This window comes from Salmo trutta, chromosome 26, assembly GCF_901001165.1.
Source record: "Salmo trutta chromosome 26, fSalTru1.1, whole genome shotgun sequence".
Taxonomy (NCBI): domain Eukaryota; kingdom Metazoa; phylum Chordata; class Actinopteri; order Salmoniformes; family Salmonidae; genus Salmo; species Salmo trutta.
In genome coordinates this window covers 47,336,349-47,360,876 of record NC_042982.1, presented here as the reverse complement: position 1 = coordinate 47,360,876, position 24,528 = coordinate 47,336,349, and the positions used below count along the sequence as shown (strand labels likewise).

Genomic DNA, 24,528 nt, shown 5'->3' with positions numbered 1-24,528 from the left:
AATTGGGCCTGGGGATGGGTTCTACTAAGCGATATGGAATTGGGCCTGGGGATGGGTTCTACTAAGCGATATGGAATTGGGCCTGGGGATGGGTTCTACTAAGCGATATGGAATTGGGCCCGGGGATGGGTTCTACTAAGCTATATGGACTTGGGCCCGGGGATGGGTTCTACTAAGCGATATGGAATTGTTTTATGATGGTCATACTAAGCATCAGATTTAGCTGTTTGATTTGGAATTCTAGGACCCCTGTAGGTATAAATATATAAATATATACATATATACATATACACATATATACATATATATAAACATACTAAAATGATGATGAAACATTGCATTTGGCATACTGCTATTAGCCAATAGAAACACATGGAACAACAGATAGTCCTTACTGCTATTAGCCCATAGAAACACATTGAATAACAGATTACTGCTATTAGCCCATAGAAACACATTGAATAACATATATTCCTTACTGCTATTAGCCCATAGAAACACATTGAATAACAGATTACTGCTATTAGCCTATAGAAACACATTGAATAACAGATTACTGCTATTAGCCCATAGAAACATATGGTAGTAGGTGCCAGGTGCACCGGTTTGTGTCAAGAACTGCAACGCTGCTGGGATTTTCACGATCAACAGTTTCCCGTGTGTAACAAGAATGGTCCACCACCCAAAGGACATCCAGCCAACTTGACGCAACTGTGGGAAGCATTGGAGTCAACATGGGCCAGCGTCCCTGTGGAAACGCTTTCAACACCTTGTAGAGTCCATGACCTGACGAATTGATGCTGTTCTGAAGGTAAAAGGGGAGGGGTGCAGCTCAATATTAGGAAGGTGTTCCTAATGTTTTGTCCACTCAGTGTATACTTCCATAAATGTTTTTTATCTGGTACCGGGTTACCGTCAGAGTCTTCCGCGGCTTGTGGGAGTCGCAAACGCCGTTGGGACGCTACGGACAGAAGTTGACACATCAGTAATACCGACTTCATCTCTAGTTTAAACATTTTAAATTCACCTTAAACTTTAAATAACTTAAATCTTAAATATCTAGCTTAAACATTTTAAATTCACCTTAAACTTTAAATAACTTACATCTTAAATATCTAGCCTAAACAGATGGGTTTTGTTTGGGGATTGTTTTGTTATGCTGAAACGCTATACCCATTGATTTATGAATAATGGAGCGTAGTTCAACCGTTGTACCCCATCTGAACTCAAAATATCAGCTTTTTTTTTACTCCAATGTTTATGAACAATGTAATTGTAAACAAACACAATATAGGCTCATAACGTAGTTAAAACTATACATTTTGATATCATGGATGGTCAGTCCTTGCATCCATAACTCTGTCTATTCATTTGAGAGTGGTTACATTTCTCCAGGCCCGTCTCTCAGCTGTTTACTGTTTCTCCAGGCCCGTCTCTCAGCTGTTTACTGTTTCTCCAGGCCCGTCTCTCAGCTGTTTACTGTTTCTCCAGGCCCGTCTCTCAGCTGTTTACTGTTTCTCCAGGCCCGTCTCTCAGCTGTTTACTGTTTCTCCAGGCCCGTCTCTCAGCTGTTTACTGTTTCTCCAGGCCCGTCTCTCAGCTGTTTACTGTTTCTCCAGGCCCGTCTCTCAGCTGTTTACTGTTTCTCCAGGCCCGTCTCTCAGCTGTTTACTGTTTCTCCAGGCCCGTCTCTCAGCTGTTTACTGTTTCTCCAGGCCCGTCTCTCAGCCCATACATCTCTGGTCAAAAGTAGTGTACTATATAGGGAATAGCATGCTATTTGGGACCAAACTAGTGTTTATGTCACGCCCTGACCGGGTGAACTCAGGTGTTTTGGGTCAGGGTGGTTTATGTTGGGTGGTTTTCCTGTGTTTGTTTTCTGTTTTGCGTTGGAGCCTTGTGTTGGCTCTATTGGGGAGTATTTCTATGTTGGTTTCTGTCTTCCCAATCAGAGACAGCTGTCGCTAGTTGTCTCTGATTGGGATCTCATTTAAGTTCATTTTCCCCCACGCTGTTGGTGGGGAATTGTATTTGCATTGCTATTCGTAGCCTGTGAAGCTGTTCGTTCATGGTATCGTTTATTGTTTTGCTGGTTCACCGTTCTAATAAAAATGATGATGAACCAAACCTCCGCTGCGCCTTGGTCCCTCTATAACGACGAACGTTACAGAATTCCCCACCGAACCAGGACCAAGCAGCGGGAGGAAAAGGAGCGCGAGAGATGGGCTCGCGAGGGAAAGGAGTTCTGGACCTGGGAGGAGATCATGTCGGGGAAAGGACCCTGGCGGACGGACTCCCAGGTCGAGGAGGAAAAGCCAGCCGGTAGACGGAGTCGCAGGCGGCGGTCGAGGAGGCCCGGAAAACAGCCCCAAGAAAATTTGGGGGGGGGGCTAATGGGGTGGTCCGGTAGGGCAGAGGAAGAGCCCAGACCACTGCTCTCGTGGGGGATGACGGCGGAGGAAGAGACGAGGATGAGGCAGTTGATTGAGGACCTGCAGAGGGAAGATCTGGAGGAGGAGCCCTGGTATGCGGAGTTGCGCGCTGTGTCGCCAGTGCGCCCGCACAGCCCAGTGCGTCCGGTGGACAGACCCAGCACATGCCGTGCTAAGATGGGAATCCAGCCGGGACGAGTGGCTAAACCAGCTCCACGCTACAGGTCACCTATACGTGTTCACAGTCCTGTCTGGCCCGTCCCTGCTCCCCGCACCAAGCCCACGGTGCGTGTCCACAGTCCTGTCCGGCCCGTCCCTGCTCCCCGCTCCAGGCCACGGGAAGCGGAGTTGCGCGGTGTGTCGCCAGTGCGCCCGCACAGCCCGGTACGTCCGGTGGACATGCCCAGCACATGCCGTGCTAGGATGGGCATCCAGCCAGGACGAGTGGCTAAACCGGCTCCACGCTTCAGGGCACCAGTACGTGTTCACAGTCCTGTCTGGCCCGTCCCTGCTCCCCGCACCAGGTTAGTGGTGCGTGTCCCCAGTCCTGTCCGGCCCGTTCCTGCTCCCCGCACCAGGTTAGTGGTGCGTGTCCCCAGTCCTGTCCGGCCCGTTCCTGCTCCCCGCACCAGGTTAGTGGTGCGTGTCCCCAGTCCTGTCCGGCCCGTCCCTGCTCCCCGCACCAAGTCAGTGGTGCGTGTCCCCAGTCCTGTCCGGCCCGTCCCTGCTCCCCGCACCAAGTCAGTGGTGCGTGTCCCCAGTCCTGTCCGGCCCGTCCCTGCTCCCCGCACCAGGTTAGTGGTGCGTGTCCCCAGTCCTGTCCGGCCCGTTCCTGCTCCCCGCACCAGGTTAGTGGTGCGTGTCCCCAGTCCTGTCCGGCCCGTTCCTGCTCCCCGCACCAAGTCAGAGGTGCGTGTTCCCAGTCCTGTCCGGCCCGTTCCTGCTCCCCGCACCAGGTTAGTGGTGCGTGTCCCCAGTCCTGTCCGGCCCGTCCCTGCTCCCCGCACCAAACCAGTGGTGCGTGTTCCCAGTCCGGCACGGCCCGGGTCCGGTCCACCGGTGCCCAATCCTGTTCCGGGCGACGGCTCCGCTCCAGAGCCTGGGCATGCCGCTCCACAGTGGTCCAGTCCGGGCCAGAGGGGTAGGGCTAAGGTGGAGGCGGGGGGGAGAACACGCCCGGGGCCAGAGCCTCCACCGAGGGTGAGGCGCCCACCCGGATTCCCCCCCCTAATAGACTTAAGTTTGGTGCGCCGGGAGTACGCACCGTTGAGGGGGGGGGTACTGTCACGCCCTGACCGGGTGAACTCAGGTGTTTTGGGTCAGGGTGGTTTATGTTGGGTGGTTTTCCTGTGTTTGTTTTCTGTTTTGCGTTGGAGCCTTGTGTTGGCTCTATTGGGGAGTATTTCTATGTTGGTTTCTGTCTTCCCAATCAGAGACAGCTGTCGCTAGTTGTCTCTGATTGGGATCTCATTTAAGTTCATTTTCCCCCACGCTGTTGGTGGGGAATTGTATTTGCATTGCTATTCGTAGCCTGTGAAGCTGTTCGTTCATGGTATCGTTTATTGTTTTGCTGGTTCACCGTTCTAATAAAAATGATGATGAACCAAACCTCCGCTGCGCCTTGGTCCCTCTATAACGACGAACGTTACAGTTTAGTTCACTTTATATACACTTGGTAAGATGAGGATAAACAACAGGAGGGTGATTTCTGCTGAGCTCAGCTCTCTGCAGCACAGACCAAACCCTCTGCAGCACAGACCAAACCCTCTGCAGCACAGACCAAACCCTCTGCAGCACAGACCAAACCCTCTGCAGCACAGACCAAACCCTCTGCAGCACAGACCAAACCCTCTGCAGCACAGACCAAACCCTCTGCAGCACAGACCAAACCCTCTGCAGCACAGACCAAACCCTCTGCAGCACAGACCAAACCCTTTGCAGCACAGACCAAACAACAGGAGGGTGATTTCTGCTGAGCTCAGCCCTCTGCAGTGAAGACCAAAGTGCCTTCCAAATTTCACACTATTCTCTAAAAAGTGTACTACTTTTGACCAGAGCTGGGTCCTACTAAAAGTACTGCACTATATATTTTTTATTTATTTTACCTTTATTTAACTAGGCAAGTAAGTTAAGAACAAATTCTTATTTACGATGACGGCTTACCGGGGAACAGTGGGTTAACTGCCTTGTTCAGGGGTAGAACAACAGATTTTTACCTTGTCAGCTCGGGGATTCAATCCTGGAACCTTTCAGTTACTGGGCCATCGCTCTAACCACTAGGCTACCTGCCCCCCTATAAAGGGAATAAAGTAATATTTAGGATGCATTTATAAAGGGAATAGAGTGATATTTAGGACACAGCAGATGTCATCTCGTAGCTATCATTCATCATGTTAGCCTAGCTATCATTCATCATGTTAACCTAGCTATCACTCATCATGTTAACCTAGCTATCATTCATCATGTTAGCCTAGCTATCATTCATCATGTTAGCCTAGCTATCATTCATCATGTTAACCTAGCTATCATTCATCATGTTAGCCTAGCTATCATTCATCATGTTAACCTAGCTATCATTCATCATGTTAACCTAGCTATCATTCATCATGTTAACCTAGCTATCATTCATCATGTTAACCTAGCTATCATTCATCATGTTAACCTAGCTATCATTCATCATGTTAACCTAGCTATCATTCATCATGTTAGCCTAGCTATCATTCATCATGTTAGCCTAGCTATCATTCATCATGTTAGCCTAGCTATCATTCATCATGTTAGCCTAGCTATCATTCATCATGTTAGCCTAGCTATCATTCATCATGTTAGCCTAGCTATCATTCATCATGTTAACCTAGCTATCATTCATCATGTTAACCTAGCTATCATTCATCATGTTAACCTAGCTATCATTCATCATGTTAACCTAGCAATCATTCATCATGTTAGCCTAGCTATCATTCATCATGTTAGCCTAGCTATCATTCATCATGTTAGCCTAGCTATCATTCATCATGTTAACCTAGCTATCATTCATCATGTTAACCTAGCTATCATTCATCATGTTAGCCTAGCTATCATTCATCATGTTAGCCTAGCTATCATTCTCCAACTGTGATTACTTCACAGCCGACGCTCAATTTGACGCAAGAGCTCAAATTGACCGGGTAATTTACCGGGTCATTAGAAATGTAAATCCATTATTTTTTCACGCAGACACAGCAGCAGTGTGTGTGGGAGGTGACAGCGTTTATTGACGTATTTCACATCTCACTGCAGTTGTCCTCTAATGTACGCTCTGCTTTGAGTTGATCTGATCTCCTTGGTCATGAATCATCTAGGTTTTTGTATACATCACAAAAGTCACCCTATTCCCTATAAAGTCACACTACTTTTGCCCAGAGCCTTATGGGTGCTGGTCAAAAGTAGTGCACTAAATATGAAATAGGGTGACATTTGGGATATACACTTTCTGTTTGGCTCAGCTCTCTTCCAGAATCCTACTGTTCCACGGCTGGAGTGGCCCCTCGGGATGGCCTGCCAAGAGCCTGTCAGCCTCAGATACCTCTCCTCTTCCCTTTCTCTCCTCCCCTCTCCATTCCTCTCACATCCTCTCCTCTCCTCTCCACTCTTGTCCTCTCCTGTCCTCTTCTCTTCTCTTCTCCTGCCTCCATGCCTCCATGCCAGATTGCATTTCATGGTGGGACCGGGGAGAGGGTAGAAATCAGCCACAGATGTTCACTGACAGAAACATTTTTAAGATTGAAAACAGTTCACAACACAGTATTCCCCTGATGAATAAGTCCCCGTCTAGTCCTATAGAGCTAAAGACTTCTCCTTGATGGCTCTGACTGTTCCGCTTGTGCAATAGGTTTTCCATTTGCTCTGTTGCTTTCTGTCGCACTACGTCTAATAGCCATGGCGTATTCATTTCTGACTCAGTGTTTGTGTATATATTTTTACATCAGTTTTTCCCCGCAGCGCTAGCTAGCCAATGTTCTGTGTGAAGGAACCCCGATCTGATCAGTCTGATTGATGTTAAATGAACATCACATCTTGGCCTGCCAGGTTGGGAAATAAGATCAGTAGTGATTGACATGGGTTAGGGTTAGGGTGGGGTTAGGGTTGGGTTAGGGTTAGGGTGGGGTTAGAGTGGGGTGGGGTTAGGGTGGGGTGGGGTTAGAGTTAGGGTGGGGTTAGGGTTAGGGTGGGGTTAGGGTGGGGTTAGGGTGTGGTTAGGGTGTTGTGGGGTTAGGGTTAGGGTGGGGTTAGGGTGGGGTTAGGGTTAGGGTGGGGTTAGGGTTAGGGTGGGGTTAGGGTGGGGTGGGGTTAGGGTGGGGTGGGGTTAGCGTTAGGGTGGGGTTAGATTGGGGTTAGGGTGGGGTGGGGTTAGGGTGGGGTAAGGGTTAGGGTGGGGTTAGGGTGGGGTTAGGGTGGGGTGGGGTTAGGGTTAGGGTGGGGTTAGGGTTAGGGTTAGGGTGGGGTTAGGGTGGGGTGGGGTTAGGGTTAGGGTGGGGTTAGGGTGGGTTAGGGTTAGGGTTAGTGTTAGGGTGGGGTTAGGGTTAGGGTGGGGTTAGGGTTAGGTTAGGGTGGGGTTAGGGTTAGGGTGGGGTTAGGGTGGGGTTAGGGTTAGGGTTAGGGTGGGGTTAGGGTTAGGGTGGGGTTAGGGTGGGGTGGGGTTAGGGTGGGGTGGGGTTAGGGTTAGGGTGGGGTTAGATTGGGGTTAGGGTGGGGTGGGGTTAGGGTGGGGTTAGGGTTAGGGTGGGGTTAGGGAGGGTTTAGGGTTAGGGTGGGGTTAGGGTGGGGTGGGGTTAGGGTGGGGTTAGGGTGGGGTTAGGGTTAGGGTGGGGTTAGGGTGGGGTGGGGTTAGGGTGGGGTTAGGGTTAGGGTGGGGTGGGGTTAGGGTTAGTGTTAGGTTGGGGTTAGGGTTAGGGTTAGGGTGGGGTTAGGGTTAGGTTAGTGTGGGGTTAGGGTTAGGGTGGGGTTAGGGTGGGGTTAGGGTTAGGGTGGGGTTAGGGTTAAGTTAGGGTGGGGTTAGGGTTAGGGTGGGGTTAGGGTTAGGGTTAGGTTAGGGTTAGGGTGGGGTTAGGATTAGGGTTAGGGTGGGGTTAGGGTGGGGTTAGGGTTAGGTTAGGGTTAGGGTGGGGTTAGGGTTAGGGTGGCGTTAGGGTTATGGTTAGGTTAGGGTGGGGTTAGGGTTAGGGTTAGGTTAGTGTTAGGGTGGGGTTAGGGTTAGGGTTGGGGTGGGGTTAGGTTTAGGGTGGGGTTAGGGTTAGGGTGGGGTTAGGGTTAGGTTAGGGTTAGGGTGGGGTTAGGGTTAGGTTTAGGGTGGGGTTAGGGTTAGGGTGGGGTTAGGGTGGGGTTAGGTTAGGGTGGGGTTAGGGTTAGGTTAGGGTTAGGGTGGGGTTAGGGTTAGGTTGGGGTTAGGGTTGGGTTAGGGTTAGGGTTAGGTTAAAGTTAGGGTGGGGTTAGGGTTAGGTTTAGGTTGGGGTTAGGGTTAGGGTGGGGTTAGGGTTAGGGTGGGGTTAGGTTAGGGTGGGGTTAGGGTTAGGGTTAGGTTTAGGGTGGGGTTAGGGTTAGGGTGGGGTTAGGGTTAGGTTAGGGTTAGGGTGGGGTTAGGGTTAGGGTGGGGTTAGGGTGGGGTTAGGGTGGGGTTAGGTTAGGGTGGGGTTAGGGTTAGGGTTAGGGTTAGGGTGGGGTTAGGGTTAGGTTGGGGTTAGGGTTGGGTTAGGGTTAGGGTTAGGTTAAAGTTAGGGTGGGGTTAGGTTTAGGTTGGGGTTAGGGTTAGGGTGGGGTTAGGGTTAGGGTTAGGGTGGGGTTAGGTTAGGGTGGGGTTAGGGTTAGGGTGGGGTTAGGGTTAGGGTTAGGGTGGGGTTAGGGTTAGGTTAGGGTTAGGGTGGGGTTAGGGTTAGGTTAGGGTTAGGTTGGGGTTAGGGTGGGGTTAGGGTTAGGGTGGGGTTAGGGTTCGGGTGGGGTTAGGGTTAGGTTAGGGTTAGGGTGGGGTTAGGGTGGGGTTAAGGTTAGGGTTAGGTTGGGGTTAGGGTGGGGTTAGGGTTAGGGTGGGGTTAGGTTAGGGTTAGGTTAGGGTTAGCCTAATGGGTTAGGGTTAAGTTAGGGTTAGGTTACGGTTAGGTTAGGGTTAGGGTTAGGGTTAGGTTAGGGTTAGCCTAATGGGTTAGGGTTAAGTTAGGGTTAGGGTTAGTGTTAGCCTAATGGGTTAGGGTTAGGTTAGGGTTAGGTTAGGGTTAGCCTAATGGGTTAGGGTTAGGTTAGGGTTAGCCTAATGGGTTATGGTTAGGGTTAGCCTAATGGGTTAGGGTTAAGTTAGGGTTAGGTTAGGGTTAGGTTAGGGTTAGCCTAATGGGTTAGGGTTAGGTTAGGGTTAGCCTAATGGGTTAGGGTTAGGTTAGGGTTAGCCTAATGCCAATATTGATTTCTATTATGTGAAGTCCGTTAGAACATATTTAGGGTTAGGGTTATAACCCGGGTGTCCTGGAAGGATATTGACCTCATCCCGTCAGTAGAGGATGCCTGGTTATTTTTTTTAAAATGCCTTCCTCACCATCTTAAATAAGCATGCCCCATTCAAGAAATTTAGAACCAGGAACAGATATAGCCCTTGGTTCTCTCCAGAACTGACTGCCCTTAACCAACACAAAAATATCCTGTGGCGTTCTGCATTAGCATCGAACAGCCCCCGTGATATGCAACTTTTCAGGGAAGTTAGAAACCAAGATACACAGGCAGTTAGAAAAGCCAAGGCTAACTTTTTCAAGCAGAAATTTGATTCCTGCAACACAAACTCAAAAAAGTTCTGGGACAATGTAAAGTCCTTAGAGAATAAGAACACCTCCTCCCAGCTGCCCACTGCACTGAGGATAGGAAACTCTGTCACCTCCGATAAATCCACTATAATTAAGAATTTCAATAAGCATTTTTCTATGGCTGGCCATGCTTTCCACCTGGCTACCCCTACCGCGGTCAACAGCACTGCACCCCCCACTGCTACTCGCCCAAGCCTCCCCCATTTCTCCTTCTCCCAAATCCAGTCAGCTGATGTTCTGAAAGAGCTGCAAAATCTGGACCCCCACAAATCAGCCAGTCTAGACAATCTGGACCCTTTCTTTCTTAAATTATCTCCCGAAATTGTTGCAACCCCTATTTCTAGCCTGTTCAACCTCTCTTTTGTGTCGTCGGAGATTCCAAAAGATTGGAAAGCAGCTGCTGTCATCCACCTCTTCAAAGGAGGGGACACTCTTGACCCAAACTGCTACAGACCTATATCTATCCTACCCTGCCTTTCTAAGGTCTTCGAAAGCCAAGTCAACAAACAGATTACAGACCATTTCGAATCCCACCGCACCTTCTCCGCTATGCAATCTGGTTTCAGAGCTGGTCATGGGTGCACCTCAGCCACACTCAAGGTCCTAAACTATATCATAACCGCCATCGATAAGAAACAATACTGTGCTGCCGTATTCATTGACCTGGCCAAGGCTTTCGACTCTGTCAATCACCACAAACTCATCGGCAGACTCAATAGCCTTGGTTTCTCAAATGACTGCCTCGCCTGCTTCACCAACTACTTCTCTGATAGAGTTCAGTGTGTCAAATCGGAGGGCCTGTTGTCCAGACCTCTGGCAGTCTCTATGGGGGTGCCACAGGGTTCAATTCTTTGGCCAACTCTTTTCTCTGTATACATCAATGATGTCGCTCTTGTTGCTGGTGAGTCTCTGATCCAGCTCTACGCAGACGACACCATTCTGTATACTTCTGGCCCTTCTTTGGACACTGTGCTAATTAACCTCCAGACAAGCTTCAATGCCATACAACTCTCCTTCCGTGGCCTCCAACTGCTCTTAAATACAAGTAAAACTAAATGCATGCTCTTCAACCGATCGCTGCCCGCACCTGCCCGCCCGTCCAGCATCACTACTCTGGACGGTTCTGACTTAGAATATGTGGACAACTACAAATACCTAGGTGTCTGGTTAGACTGTAAGCTCTCCTTCCAGACTCACATCAAATATCTCCAATCCAAAGTTAAATCTAGAATATTTCACAACAAAGCATCCTTCACTCATGCTGCCAAACATACCCTCGTAAAACTGACCCTCCTACCGATCCTCGACTTCGGCGATGTCATTTACAAAATAGCCTCCAATACCCTACTCAATAAACTGGATGCAGTCTATCACAGTACCATCCGATTTGTCACCAAAGCCCCATTTACTACCCACCACTGCGACCTGTACACTCTCGTTGGCTGGCCCTCGCTTCATACTCGTCGCCAAACCCACTGGCTCCAGGTCATCTACAAGACCCTGCTAGGCAAAGTTCCCCCTTATCTCAGCTCGCTGGTCACCATAGCAGCACCCACCTGTAGCACGCGCTCCAGCAGGTATATCTGTCTGGTCACCCCCAAAGCCAATTCCTCCTTTGGCCGTCTCTCCTTCCAGTTCTCTGCTGCCAATGACTGGAACGAACTACAAAAATCTCTGAAACTGGAAACACTTATCTCCCTCGCTAGCTTTAAGCACCAGCTGTCAGAGCAGCTCACAGATCACTGCACCTGTACATAGCCCATCTATAATTTAGCCCAAACAACTACCTCTTCCCCTTCTGTATTTATTTATTTATTTATTTTGCTCCTTTGCACCCCATTATTTCTATTTCTTCTTTGCACTTTCTTCCACTACAAATCTACCATTTCAGTGTTTTACTTGCTATATTATATTTACTTTGCCACCATGACCTTTATCTTACCTCATTTGCTCCCATTGTATATAGACTTATTTTTGTTCTGTATTATTGCCTGTATGTTTTTTTCACTCCATGTGTAACTCTGTGTTGTTGTATGTGACGAACAGCTTTGCTTTATCTAGGCCAGGTCGCAGTTGTAAATGAGAACTTGTTCTCAACTTGCCTACCTGGTTAAATAAAGGTGAAAAAAATAAAAAAAATAAAAAAATGTTTACTCTTTCAGAACAGGATTGTGTTCTAAATGGAACCCCATTCCCTTGGTAGTGCACTACTTTAGACCAGGGCCCATAGGGTAGTGCACTACTTTTGACCAGGGCCCATAGCAGTAGTGCCCTACTTTTGACCAGGGTCCATAGGGTAGTGCCCTACTTTTGACCAGGGCCCTTTGGGTAGTGCCCTACTTTTGACCAGGGCCCATAGGGTAGTGCCCTACATTTGACCAGGGCCCATAGGCAATATATAGGGAATAATGTTATATTTGGGACACAGAACAGCAGTATAGAAATGGAGCAGGATTGTGGGAAGGGCAAAAAGGATTGAGTGCCTCGTGTTACAGAAACTGCAGCAGGAGTGTTTTGATTGAGTGTTACAGAAACTGCAGCAGGAGTGTTTTGATTGAGTGTTACAGAGACTGCAGCAGGAGTGTTTTGATTGAGTGTTACAGAGACTGCAGAAAGAGTGTTTTGATTGAGTGTTACAGAAACTGCAGCAGGAGTGTTTTGATTGAGTGTTACAGAGACTGCAGAAAGAGTGTTTTGATTGAGTGTTACAGAGACTACAGCAGGAGTGTTTTGATTGAGTGTTACAGAGACTGCAGCAGGAGTGTTTTGATTGAGTGTTACAGAGACTGCAGCAGGAGTGTTTTGATTGAGTGTTACAGAGACTGCAGAAAGAGTGTTTTGATTGAGTGTTTCAGAGACTACAGCAGGAGTGTTTTGATTGAGTGTTACAGAGACTGCAGCAGGAGTGTTTTGATTGAGTGTTACAGAGGCTGTAGAAAGAGTGTTTTGATTGAGTGTTACAGAGGTTGTAGAAAGAGTGTTTTGATTGAGTGTTACAGAGACTGTAGAAAGAGTGTTTTGATTGAGTGTTACAGAGACTGTAGAAAGAGTGTTTTGATTGAGTGTTACAGAGACTGCAGCAGGAGTGTTTTGATTGAGTGTTTCAGAGACTGCAGCAGGAGTGTTTTGATTGAGTGTTACAGAGGCTGTAGAAAGAGTGTTTTGATTGAGTGTTACAGAGACTGCAGCAGGAGTGTTTTGATTGAGTGTTACAGAGACTGTAGAAAGAGTGTTTTGATTGAGTGTTACAGAGGTTGTAGAAAGAGTGTTTTGATTGAGTGTTACAGAGACTGCAGCAGGAGTGTTTTGATTGAGTGTTTCAGAGACTGCAGCAAGAGTGTTTTGATTGAGTGAATTCATATTTACCATTTAATGTGAAGGTGATTACAGAACAATGAGATTTCATGTCAAACAGTGGCCTTGCAGGTTTGATCCTGTTTATACAATATAGCCTTGTGAAGGTTGTGGATCAACGTAGTCATGAATAGCATCCATGTCATATTTGAGAGCTTGTTTAAAGCGGCAACGTGTGAATAATGCACCCATTTTTAGACTTTAAAATTAAGGAGATATCGCCATTTATTGTTGAAGGATATAACTTACTGTATGCCTCATGAACTTAGATAAACTCTCGTACCCCATCAGAACCTAAAATATAAGGTTGTTTTGCTCCATTGTTTGTAAACAATATAATTGTAAACAAACAGAGTGTATAGACTCAAAACATGGTTAAATGTATAATTGCTTACTTATTCCGTACGTAGATGGTAAGTCGGTATCCATAGCTGTCTACGAATTTTAAAGTGGTTACATTTATTCAGCCCCATCACCCATCCCTCATGTATCTAAACAGTAGTGGGGTGATTGCTTTGTTGTTGTTTGAACCGCAGATTGCCCCTTTAACGAGTAATACTATTTAGAGGTGTTATGAAAGTGAGGATAAATGAAGACGTTAACACAGAGAACATAAAACTAACGTAGAGGTTGTTTTATATTTATTTGGATTGTGTTGTAGGAGGATTCAATTTGGACGCAGTGGGATGTGAAACCGGTTTACGATTTGAAATAGTTTGGCTCCGTATGAGGAACTGTTCTGTTCTAGTTTCTGATCAAGAGGGATATGCTTCTGTGAAGTTATTAACAACTGGGTGATTTCTGAGTGTGTTAGTTGCAGCAGTTTCTTCCAGTTGTGTCAATCAGTCTGGTGCTTCTTCCTGAATATAAATGTATTCCCAAGTTTGAAGTGAATTGAGTGATTTCTCTTCTTTTTTTAAAAAAATTTGTACTCCATGCACTCCGTAAAGAAATATCAGTGGCTTTGAGGTTTAAGCCTAAACACACTTTTATGTAATCTGCAGTTATTTGTTGTGTCTATAAGATTTTATTTGTTAAAAAAGTTTGAAATATCCACTAAATTTCGTTCCACTTCATGATTGTGTCCCACTTGTTGTTGATTCTTCACAAAAAAATTACAGTTTTATATCTTTATGTTTGAAGCCTGAAATGTGGCAAAAGGTCGAAAAGTTCAAGGGTGCCGAATACTTTCGCAAGGCACTGTAGACTACAGTAATGTGGTGTCCTCTCTCAGGTAGACTACAGTAATGTGGTGTCCTCTCAGGTAGACTACAGTAATGTGGTGTCCTCAGGTAGACTACAGTAATGTGGTGTCCTCTCTCAGGTAGACTACAGTAATGTCGTGTCCTCAGGTAGACTACAGTAATGTCGTGTCCTCAGGTAGACTACAGTAATGTGGTGTCCTCAGGTAGACTACAGTAATGTGGTGTCCTCTCTCAGGTAGACTACAGTAATGTGGTGTCCTCAGGTAGACTACAGTAATGTGGTGTCCTCTCAGGTAGACTACAGTAATGTGGTGTCCTCAGGTAGACTACAGTAATGTGGTGTCCTTAGGTAGACTACAGTAATGTGGTGTCCTCTCTCAGGTAGACTACGGTAATGTGGTGTCCTCAGGTAGACTACAGTAATGTGGTGTCCTCTCTCAGGTAGACTACAGTAATGTGGTGTCCTCAGGTAGACTACAGTAATGTGGTGTCCTCAGGTAGACTACAGTAATGTGGTGTCCTCAGGTAGACTACAGTAATGTGGTGTCCTCTCAGGTAGACTACAGTAATGTGGTGTCCTCTCTCAGGTAGACTACAGTAATGTGGTGTCCTCAGGTAGACTACAGTAATGTGGTGTCCTCTCTCAGGTAGACTACAGTAATGTGGTGTCCTCTCAGGTAGACTACAGTAATGTGGTGTCCTCAGGTAGACTACAGTAATGTGGTGTCCTCAGGTAGACTACAGTAATGTGGTGTCCTCAGGTAGACTACAGTAATGTGGTGTCCTCTCTCAGGTAGACTACAGTAATGTGGTGTCCTCAGGTAGACTACAGTAATGTGGTGTCCTCAGGTAGACTACAGTAATGTGGTGTCCTCTCTCAGGTAGACTACAGTAATGTGGTGTCCTCTCTCAGGTAGACTACAGTAATGTGGAGTCCTCAGGTAGACTACAGTAATGTGGTGTCCTCTCAGGTAGACTACAGTAATGTGGTGTCCTCTCTCAGGTAGACTACAGTAATGTGGTGTCCTCTCTCAGGTAGACTACAGTAATGTGGTGTTCTCTCTCAGGTAGACTACAGTAATGTGGTGTCCTCAGGTAGACTACAGTAATGTGGTGTCCTCTCAGGTAGACTACAGTAATGTGGTGTCCTCTCATGTAGACTACAGTAATGTGGTGTCCTCTCAGGTAGACTACAGTAATGTGGTGTCCTCTCTCAGGTAGACTACAGTAATGTGGTGTCCTCTCAGGTAGACTACAGTAATGTGGTGTCCTCAGGTAGACTACAGTAATGCGGTGTCCTCAGGTAGACTACAGTAATGTGGTGTCCTCTCTCAGGTAGACTACAGTAATGTGGTGTCCTCTCTCAGGTAGACTACAGTAATGTGGTGTCCTCTCAGGTAGACTACAGTAATGTGGTGTCCTCTCTCAGGTAGACTACAGTAATGTGGTGTCCTCAGGTAGACTACAGTAATGTGGTGTCCTCAGGTAGACTACAGTAATGTGGTGTCCTCTCTCAGGTAGACTACAGTAATGTGGTGTCCTCTCAGGTAGACTACAGTAATGTGGTGTCCTCTCTCAGGTAGACTACAGTAATGTGGTGTCCTCTCTCAGGTAGACTACAGTAATGTGGTGTCCTCAGGTAGACTACAGTAATGTGGTGTCCTCTCAGGTAGACTACAGTAATGTGGTGTCCTCTCTCAGGTAGACTACAGTAATGTGGTGTCCTCAGGTAGACTACAGTAATGTGGTGTCCTCTCTCAGGTAGACTACAGTAATGTGGTGTCCTCAGGTAGACTACAGTAATGTGGTGTCCTCAGGTAGACTACAGTAATGTGGTGTCCTCTCTCAGGTAGACTACAGTAATGTGGTGTCCTCTCTCAGGTAGACTACAGTAATGTGGTGTCCTCTCAGGTAGACTACAGTAATGTGGTGTCCTCTCTCAGGTAGACTACAGTAATGTGGTGTCCTCAGGTAGACTACAGTAATGTGGTGTCCTCTCTCAGGTAGACTACAATAATGTGGTGTCCTCAGGTAGACTACAGTGATGTGGTGTCCTCTCAGGTAGACTACAGTAATGTGGTGTCCTCTCAGGTAGACTACAGTAATGTGGTGTCCTCAGGTAGACTACAGTAATGTGGTGTCCTCTCTCAGGTAGACTACAGTAATTTGGTGTCCTCTCTCAGGTAGACTACAGTAATGTGGTGTCCTCTCTCAGGTAGACTACAGTAATGTGGTGTCCTCTCTCAGGTAGACTACAGTAATGTGGTGTCCTCTCTCAGGTAGACTACAGTAATGTGGTGTCCTCAGGTAGACTACAGTAATGTGGTGTCCTCTCAGGTAGACTACAGTAATGTGGTGTCCTCTCTCAGGTAGACTACAGTAATGTGGTGTCCTCAGGTAGACTACAGTAATGTGGTGTCCTCTCTCAGGTAGACTACAGTAATGGGGTGTCCTCTCAGGTAGACTACAGTAATGTGGTGTCCTCAGGTAGACTACAGTAATGTGGTGTCCTCTCTCAGGTAGACTACAGTAATGGGGTGTCCTCTCAGGTAGACTACAGTAATGTGGTGTCCTCTCTCAGGTAGACTACAGTAATGTGGTGTCCTCAGGTAGACTACAGTAATGTGGTGTCCTCAGGTAGACTACAGTAATGTGGTGTCCTCTCTCAGGTAGACTACAGTAATGTGGTGTCCTCAGGTAGACTACAGTAATGTGGTGTCCTCAGGTAGACTACAGTAATGTGGTGTCCTCTCAGGTAGACTACAGTAATGTGGTGTCCTCTCTCAGGTAGACTACAGTAATGTGGTGTCCTCTCTCAGGTAGACTACAGTAATGTGGTGTCCTCAGGTAGACTACAGTAATGTGGTGTCCTCTCTCAGGTAGACTACAGTAATGTGGTGTCCTCTCAGGTAGACTACAGTAATGTGGTGTCCTCTCTCAGGTAGACTACAGTAATGTGGTGTCCTCTCTCAGGTAGACTACAGTAATGTGGTGTCCTCTCTCAGGTAGACTACAGTAATGTGGTGTCCTCAGGTAGACTACAGTAATGTGGTGTCCTCTCTCAGGTAGACTACAGTAATGTGGTGTCCTCTCTCAGGTAGACTACAGTAATGTGGTATCCTCTCTCAGTTAGACTACAGTAATGTGGTGTCCTCAGGTAGACTACAGTAATGTGGTGTCCTCTCTCAGGTAGACTACAGTAATGTGGTGTCCTCAGGTAGACTACAGTAATGTGGTGTCCTCTCTCAGGTAGACTACAGTAATGTGGTGTCCTCTCTCAGGTAGACTACAGTAATGTGGTGTCCTCAGGTAGACTACAGTAATGTGGTGTCCTCAGGTAGACTACAGTAATGTGGTGTCCTCTCTCAGGTAGACTACAGTAATGTGGTGTCCTCTCTCAGGTAGACTACAGTAATGTGGTGTCCTCTCAGGTAGACTACAGTAATGTGGTGTCCTCAGGTAGACTACAGTAATGTGGTGTCCTCAGGTAGACTACAGTAATGTGGTGTCCTCTCTCAGGTAGACTACAGTAATGTGGTGTCCTCTCTCAGGTAGACTACAGTAATGTGGTGTCCTCTCTCAGGTAGACTACAGTAATGTGGTGTCCTCAGGTAGACTACAGTAATGTGGTGTCCTCAGGTAGACTACAGTAATGTGGTGTCCTCTCTCAGGTAGACTACAGTAATGTGGTGTCCTCAGGTAGACTACAGTAATGTGGTGTCCTCAGGTAGACTACAGTAATGTGGTGTCCTCTCTCAGGTAGACTACAGTAATGTGGTGTCCTCAGGTAGACTACAGTATGTGGTGTCCTCTCTCAGGTAGACTACAGTAATGTGGTGTCCTCTCTCAGGTAGACTACAGTAATGTGGTGTCCTCTCTCAGGTAGACTACAGTAATGTGGTGTCCTCAGGTAGACTACAGTAATGTGGTGTCCTCTCTCAGGTAGACTACAGTAATGTGGTGTCCTCTCAGGTAGACTACAGTAATGTGGTGTCCTCTCAGGTAGACTACAGTAATGTGGTGTCCTCAGGTAGACTACAGTAATGTGGTGTCCTCTCTCAGGTAGACTACAGTAATGTGGTGTCCTCTCAGGTAGACTACAGTAATGTGGTGTCCTCTCAGGTAGACTACAGTAATGTGGTGTCCTCTCTCAGGTAGACTACAGTAATGTGGTGTCCTCAGGTAGACTACAGTAATGTGGTGTCCTCAGGTAGACTACAGTAATGTGGTGTCCTCTCAGGTAGACTACAGTAATGTGGTGTCCTCTCAGGTAGACTACAGTAATGTGGTGTCCTCAGGTAGACTACAGTAATGTGGTGTCCTCTCTCAGGTAGACTACAGTAATGTGGTGTCCTCTCTCAGGTAGACTACAGTAATGTGGTGTCCTCTCTCAGGTAGACTACAGTAATGTGGTGTCCTCAGGTAGACTACAGTAATGTGGTGTCCTCTCTCAGGTAGACTACAGTAATGTGGTGTCCTCAGGTAGACTACAGTAATGTGGTGTCCTCTCTCAGGTAGACTACAGTAATGTGGTGTCCTCTCAGGTAGACTACAGTAATGTGGTGTCCTCTCTCAGGTAGACTACAGTAATGTGGTGTCCTCAGGTTGACTACAGTAATGTGGTGTCCTCAGGTAGACTACAGTAATGTGGTGTCCTCTCTCAGGTAGACTACAGTAATGTGGTGTCCTCAGGTAGACTACAGTAATGTGGTGTCCTCTCAGGTAGACTACAGTAATGTGGTGTCCTCAGGTAGACTACAGTAATGTGGTGTCCTCTCTCAGGTAGACTACAGTAATGTGGTGTCCTCAGGTAGACTACAGTAATGTGGTGTCCTCAGGTAGACTACAGTAATGTGGTGTCCTCTCTCAGGTAGACTACAGTAATGTGGTGTCCTCAGGTAGACTACAGTAATGTGGTGTCCTCTCTCAGGTAGACTACATTAATGTGGTGTCCTCTCAGGTAGACTACAGTAATGTGGTGTCCTCAGGTAGACTACAGTAATGTGGTGTCCTCTCTCAGGTAGACTACAGTAATGTGGTGTCCTCTCAGGTAGACTACAGTAATGTGGTGTCCTCAGGTAGACTACAGTAATGTGGTGTCCTCTCTCAGGTAGACTACATTAATGTGGTGTCCTCAGATAGACTACAGTAATGTGGTGTCCTCTCTCAGGTAGACTACAGTAATGTGGTGTCCTCTCAGGTAGACTACAGTAATGTGGTGTCCTCAGGTAGACTACAGTAATGTGGTGTCCTCTCTCAGGTAGACTACAGTAATGTGGTGTCCTCTCTCAGGTAGACTACAGTAATGTGGTGTCCTCAGGTAGACTACAGTAATGTGGTGTCCTCTCTCAGGTAGACTACAGTAATGTGGTGTCCTCAGGTAGACTACAGTAATGTGGTGTCCTCTCTCAGGTAGACTACAGTAATGTGGTGTCCTCTCAGGTAGACTACAGTAATGTGGTGTCCTTTCTCAGGTAGACTACAGTAATGTGGTGTCCTCTCAGGTAGACTACAGTAATGTGGTGTCCTCTCTCAGGTAGACTACAGTAATGTGGTGTCCTCTCTCAGGTAGACTACAGTAATGTGGTGTCCTCAGGTAGACTACAGTAATGTGATATCTCCTCCTCCTCTCCTCTTTGTATCTCCTCCTCATCTCCTCCTCCTCTCCGTGTCTCCTCCTCTTCTCCTCTCCTCCTTCTCTCCTCTCCTGTCCTCTCCTCTCATCTCCTCCTCCTCTCCTCTCCTCCTCCTCTCCAGAGATCATGTACAGCTGGGTGTTCAACGAGTTCCCGTCGTTTGTTGCCGAGGACAGCCGGCGGTTCATCTCCCAGGTAACGGGCAACCTGTACGTGTCCAAGGTGCAGCCTAGCGACGTGGGCAGCTACATCTGTCTGGTGAAGAACACGGTGACCAATGCCAGGGTCCTCAGCCCGCCCACGCCACTCACACTCAGAACAGATGGTGAGACGCCCCTGACACACCCCTTCACCGCTACACACGCCCCGACACACCCCTTCTTCCCTCTACACACGCCCCTGACACGCCCCTTCACCTCTCTACACACGCCCTTGACACACCCCTTCACCCCTCTACACACGCCCTTGACACGCCCCTGACACACCCCTTCACCCCTCTACACACGCCCTTGACACACCCCTTCACCTCTCTACACACGCCCCTGACACGCCCCTTCACCCCTCTACACACGCCCCTGACACGCCCCTTCACCCCTCTACACACGCCCCTGACACACCCTTTCACCTCTCTACACACGCCCCTGACACACCCCTTCACCTCTCTACACACGTCCCTGACACACCCCTTCACCCCTCTACACACGCCCCTGACACACCCCTTCACCCCTCTACACACGCCCCTGACACACCCCTTCACCTCTCTACACACGCCCCTGACACATCCCTCACACACTGTACCCTCCTCATCCCTCACACACTGTACCCTCCTCATCCCTGACACACTGTACCCTCCTCATCCCTCACACACTGTACCCTCCTCATCCCTCACACACTGTACCCTCCTCATCCCTCACACACTCTACCCTCCTCATCCCTCACACACTCTACCCTCCTCATCCCTCACACACTGTACCCTCCTCATCCCTCACACACTTTACCCTCCTCATCCCTCACACACTGTACCCTCCTCATTCAGGTGGAAACCCAATGGCAGATTTAGGTACTATAATACATGAGCACTCAGGCACGCCAACCCGGAAGTGCTCTAATATTTCACTTCCTGTAATATGTTTACATAAGCATACATCAGATATTCATTTGAAAGGTGTTTTCCCCTTGGTGGGCCCTTGGTGGGCCCTTGGTGGCCAAGGGCCTCAGCTCTGCAGGCCTTAGAGAGAGACAGTGTCAAGAATAGATAGTCAGGAAGCTTTATCATTGTGTTCCCCTTGGTGGGCCATTGGTGGGCCCTTGGTGGGCCCTTGGTGGGCAGCTCTGCATGCCTTAGAGAGAGACAGTGTCAAGAATAGATAGTCAGGAAGCTTTATCATTGTGTTCCCCTTGGTGGGCCCTTGGTGGGCCCTTGGTGGGCCCTTGGTGGGCAGCTCTGCAGGCCTTCGAGAGACAGTGTCAGGAATAGATAGTCAGGAAGCTTTATCATTGTGTTCCCCTTGGTGGGCCCTTGGTGGGCCCTTGGTGGGCCCTTGGTGGGCAGCTCTGCATGCCTTAGAGAGAGACAGTGTCAAGAATAGATAGTCAGGAAGCTTTATCATTGTGTTCCCCTTGGTGGGCCCTTGGTGGGCCCTTGGTGGGCCCTTGGTGGGCAGCTCTGCAGGCCTTCGAGAGACAGTGTCAGGAATAGACGGTCAGGAACCTTTATCATTAGTAGCTTTCTCCAATCACGCACAATGTGCCCTGGCCAAACCAGCCATCGGGGAAATCATCTCTCCCGCATAAAATTAACTGAATCAATGGTTGTCATTGGTGAATGGGATGCTCGGTCTTTTATACTGTTAGCCTCTCAGGGGTCTCAGCTCGGACGGAGGTGCTGGAGAGAAAGGAGAGGGGTTGGATTCAGGTGCGTCTCTGTCTCTCTCTCTGTCTCTCTCTCTCTTTCTCTCTCTCTCTCTCTCTCTCTCTCTCTCTCTTTCTCTCTCTTCTCTAACCTGAGGAGTTTTGCTACATCTGGCTACACAGAGGGTCTCTCATCGTCACCTAATGCAGCGCTGATGCTTGTCATTGTCAAGGTTTCAGAGGGTCGTTGAAAATGCGCTCCAAGGTTCCCAATGCGTTTAAATGAAAAGGACTTTCATGCCCCGGGAAAAACAGGTATCGGTTGGCATTGTAGTTGATGTGGCAGCAGGTATTTAGCATTTTACCTCGCCATGAGGTACGATGTCCTCTCCAGCTCATCTCTTTCTGTCTGGATTTGCATATCCTTGTTGTTGTGAAGCACTCCTTGGAGACGTACATAACGCTAAGCTCATTACCATAGTAAATCAGATTGTTCCTCTCATTTACAAAGATGGAAAACGAGGAGGGGAAGTGGACCCGGTGATCTGGATGTCAGGCCTATGTTCAGACGTCATTAAAACACTGATTCATACAAGAAACAAAAGCAGAGGAGAAATTCTGCGAGAGACATGTTAGACAGAGTCATTCTTCTTCTTCTTCTTCTAGTAACTGGTTGCTTTCTTAACTCAGGTGTTGGAAAATAAGAATTTTTGTATTATCCGTATTTGTGTCCAATGAATGGTGTGGTGAGGTCATCGGGGAAGGGTATTTAAAAGCCGAGAGGCTCTCTCAGTGGGTAGTCTCTCTCAGAGGGTAGTCTCTCTCAGTGAGTAGTCTCTCAGAGGGTAGTCTCTCTCAGAGGGTAGTCTCTCAGAGGGTAGTCTCTCAGAGGGTAGTCTCTCAGAGGGTAGTCTCTCAGTGGGTAGTCTCTCAGAGGGTAGTCTCTCAGAGGGTAGTCTCTTTCAGAGGGTAGTCTCTCAGAGGGTAGTCTCTCTCAGAGGGTAGTCTCTCTCAGAGGGTAGTCTCTCAGAGGGTAGTCTCTCAGAGGGTAGTCTCTCTCAGTGGGTAGTCTCTCAGAGGGTAGTCTCTCAGAGGGTAGTCTCTCAGAGGGTAGTCTCTCTCAGAGGGTAGTGTCTCTCAGAGGGTAGTCTCTCTCAGAGGGTAGTCTCTCTCAGAGGGTAGTCTCTCAGTGGGTAGTCTCTCAGAGGGTAGTCTCTCAGAGGGTAGTCTCTCAGTGGGTAGTCTCTCAGAGGGTAGTCTCTCTCAGAGGGTAGTCTCTCAGAGGAGAGGGTAGTCTCTCAGAGGGTAGTCTCTCTCAGTGGGTAGTCTCTCAGAGGGTAGTCTCTCTCAGAGGGTAGTCTCTCAGAGGGTAGTCTCTCTCAGAGGGTAGTCTCTCTCAGAGGGTAGTCTCTCAGAGGGTAGTCTCTCAGAGGGTAGTCTCTCTCAGTGGGTAGTCTCTCAGAGGGTAGTCTCTCTCAGAGGGTAGTCTCTCAGAGGGTAGTCTCTCAGAGGGTAGTCTCTCAGAGGGTAGTCTCTCTCAGTGGGTAGTCTCTCAGAGGGTAGTCTCTCAGAGGGTAGTCTCTCAGAGGGTAGTCTCTCTCAGAGGGTAGTCTCTCTCAGAGGGTAGTCTCTCAGAGGGTAGTCTCTCAGAGGGTAGTCTCTCAGAGGGTAGTCTCTCAGAGGGTAGTCTCTCTCAGAGGGTAGTCTCTCAGAGGGTAGTCTCTCTCAGAGGGTAGTCTCTCTCAGAGGGTAGTCTCTCAGAGGGTAGTCTCTCAGAGGGTAGTCTCTCTCAGAGGTAGTCTCTCAGAGGGTAGTCTCTCTAAGAGGGTAGTCTCTCAGAGGGCGGTCTCTCTCAGAGGGTAGTCTCTCTCAGAGGGTAGTCTCTCTAAGAGGGTTGTCTCTCAGAGGGCGGTCTCTCTCAGAGGGTAGTCTCTCTCAGAGGGTAGTCTCTCTCAGAGGGTAGTGTCTCTCAGAGGGCGGTCTCTCTCAGAAGGTAGTCTCTCAGAGGGTGGTCTCTCTCAGAAGGTGATCTCTCTCAGAAGGTAGTCTCTCTCAGAAGGTAGTCTCTCTCAGAGGGTAGTCTCTCTCAGAGGGTAGTCTCTCTCAGAGGGTAGTCTCTCAGAGGGTAGTCTCTCAGAGGGTAGTGTCTCTAAGAGGGTAGTCTCTCAGAGGGTAGTCTCTCAGTGGGTAGTCTCTCAGAGGGTAGTCTCTCTCAGAGGGTAGTCTCTCTCAGAGGGTAGTCTCTCTCAGAGGGTAGTCTCTCAGAGGGTAGTCTCTCAGAGGGTAGTCTCTCTCAGAGGGTAGTCTCTCTCAGTGGGTAGTCTCTCAGAGGGTAGTCTCTCAGAGGGTAGTCTCTCTCAGAGGGTAGTCTCTCTCAGAGGGTAGTCTCTCAGAGGGTAGTCTCTCTCAGAGGGTAGTCTCTCAGAGGGTAGTCTCTCAGATGGTAGTCTCTCTCAGAGGGTGGTCTCTCTCAGAGGGTAGTCTCTCTAAGAGGGTAGTCTCTCAGAGGGCGGTCTCTCTCAGAGGGTAGTCTCTCAGAGGGCGGTCTCTCAGAGGGTAGTCTCTCAGAAGGTAGTCTCTCTCAGAGGGTAGTCTCTCAGAGGGTGGTCTCTCTCAGAGGGTAGTCTCTCTCAGAGGGTGGTCTCTCTCAGAGGGTAGTCTCTCTCAGAAGGTAGTCTCCACAACATAAAGGTGTCTAATACGAGGGTCCATTCAGCCGTGCAGCCCATTACACCAAACACTTTCTTGGCAGACGCCTCTCGCATATTCAGCCTGTACTGAGAATTTGGGTCTAAAAGGATGAAAGTAATATTGGCACACCTCGCTGCTGAACCTTTCGGTGCCTGCAATCTGTGTCTTCCCCTAGATGCTGGAGTCTGACCAATCAGAGGGTGCAATCTATGCCTCTGTCCAATGAGACGCTGGCATCTGTGCCCCAGTGCAAGTGGATGGTAATTACCTTGGAGGTTTCGAAGCTCAAGCTGGATCTGTGTGTTGCCTCACCTCTGTCCTGCCCTGCCCCTAATCAAACCTGTATCGCTGCATCGTGGCTCTGTTACACCCCTGTGGTAAAGTCATGGATCTTCCCTTCACTATGCAACGGGAGGAGATGAGGAGAAAGGAGACAGACAAGCACCTGAAATAAGCTTTTTCTACGGCCAGTATTTTTCTGCATACCTCTTGAGCTGTCTGTTATAAAGAAACATTATATGCATCTCTGCATCTC

At 48.2% G+C, this 24,528-nt stretch overlaps 1 protein-coding gene across 1 annotated transcript in view; it reads left to right on the top strand.

Annotated features, from left to right (window-relative positions):
* Positions 1-24,528, top strand: part of LOC115163940 (contactin-5) — a 509,156-nt gene that overhangs the window by 297,476 nt on the left and 187,152 nt on the right. Inside the window, exon 7 of the mRNA XM_029716131.1 lies at positions 19,573-19,776. Within this exon, the coding sequence (XP_029571991.1) occupies positions 19,573-19,776 (204 nt within the window). The remainder of the gene's footprint in view (positions 1-19,572; positions 19,777-24,528) is intronic.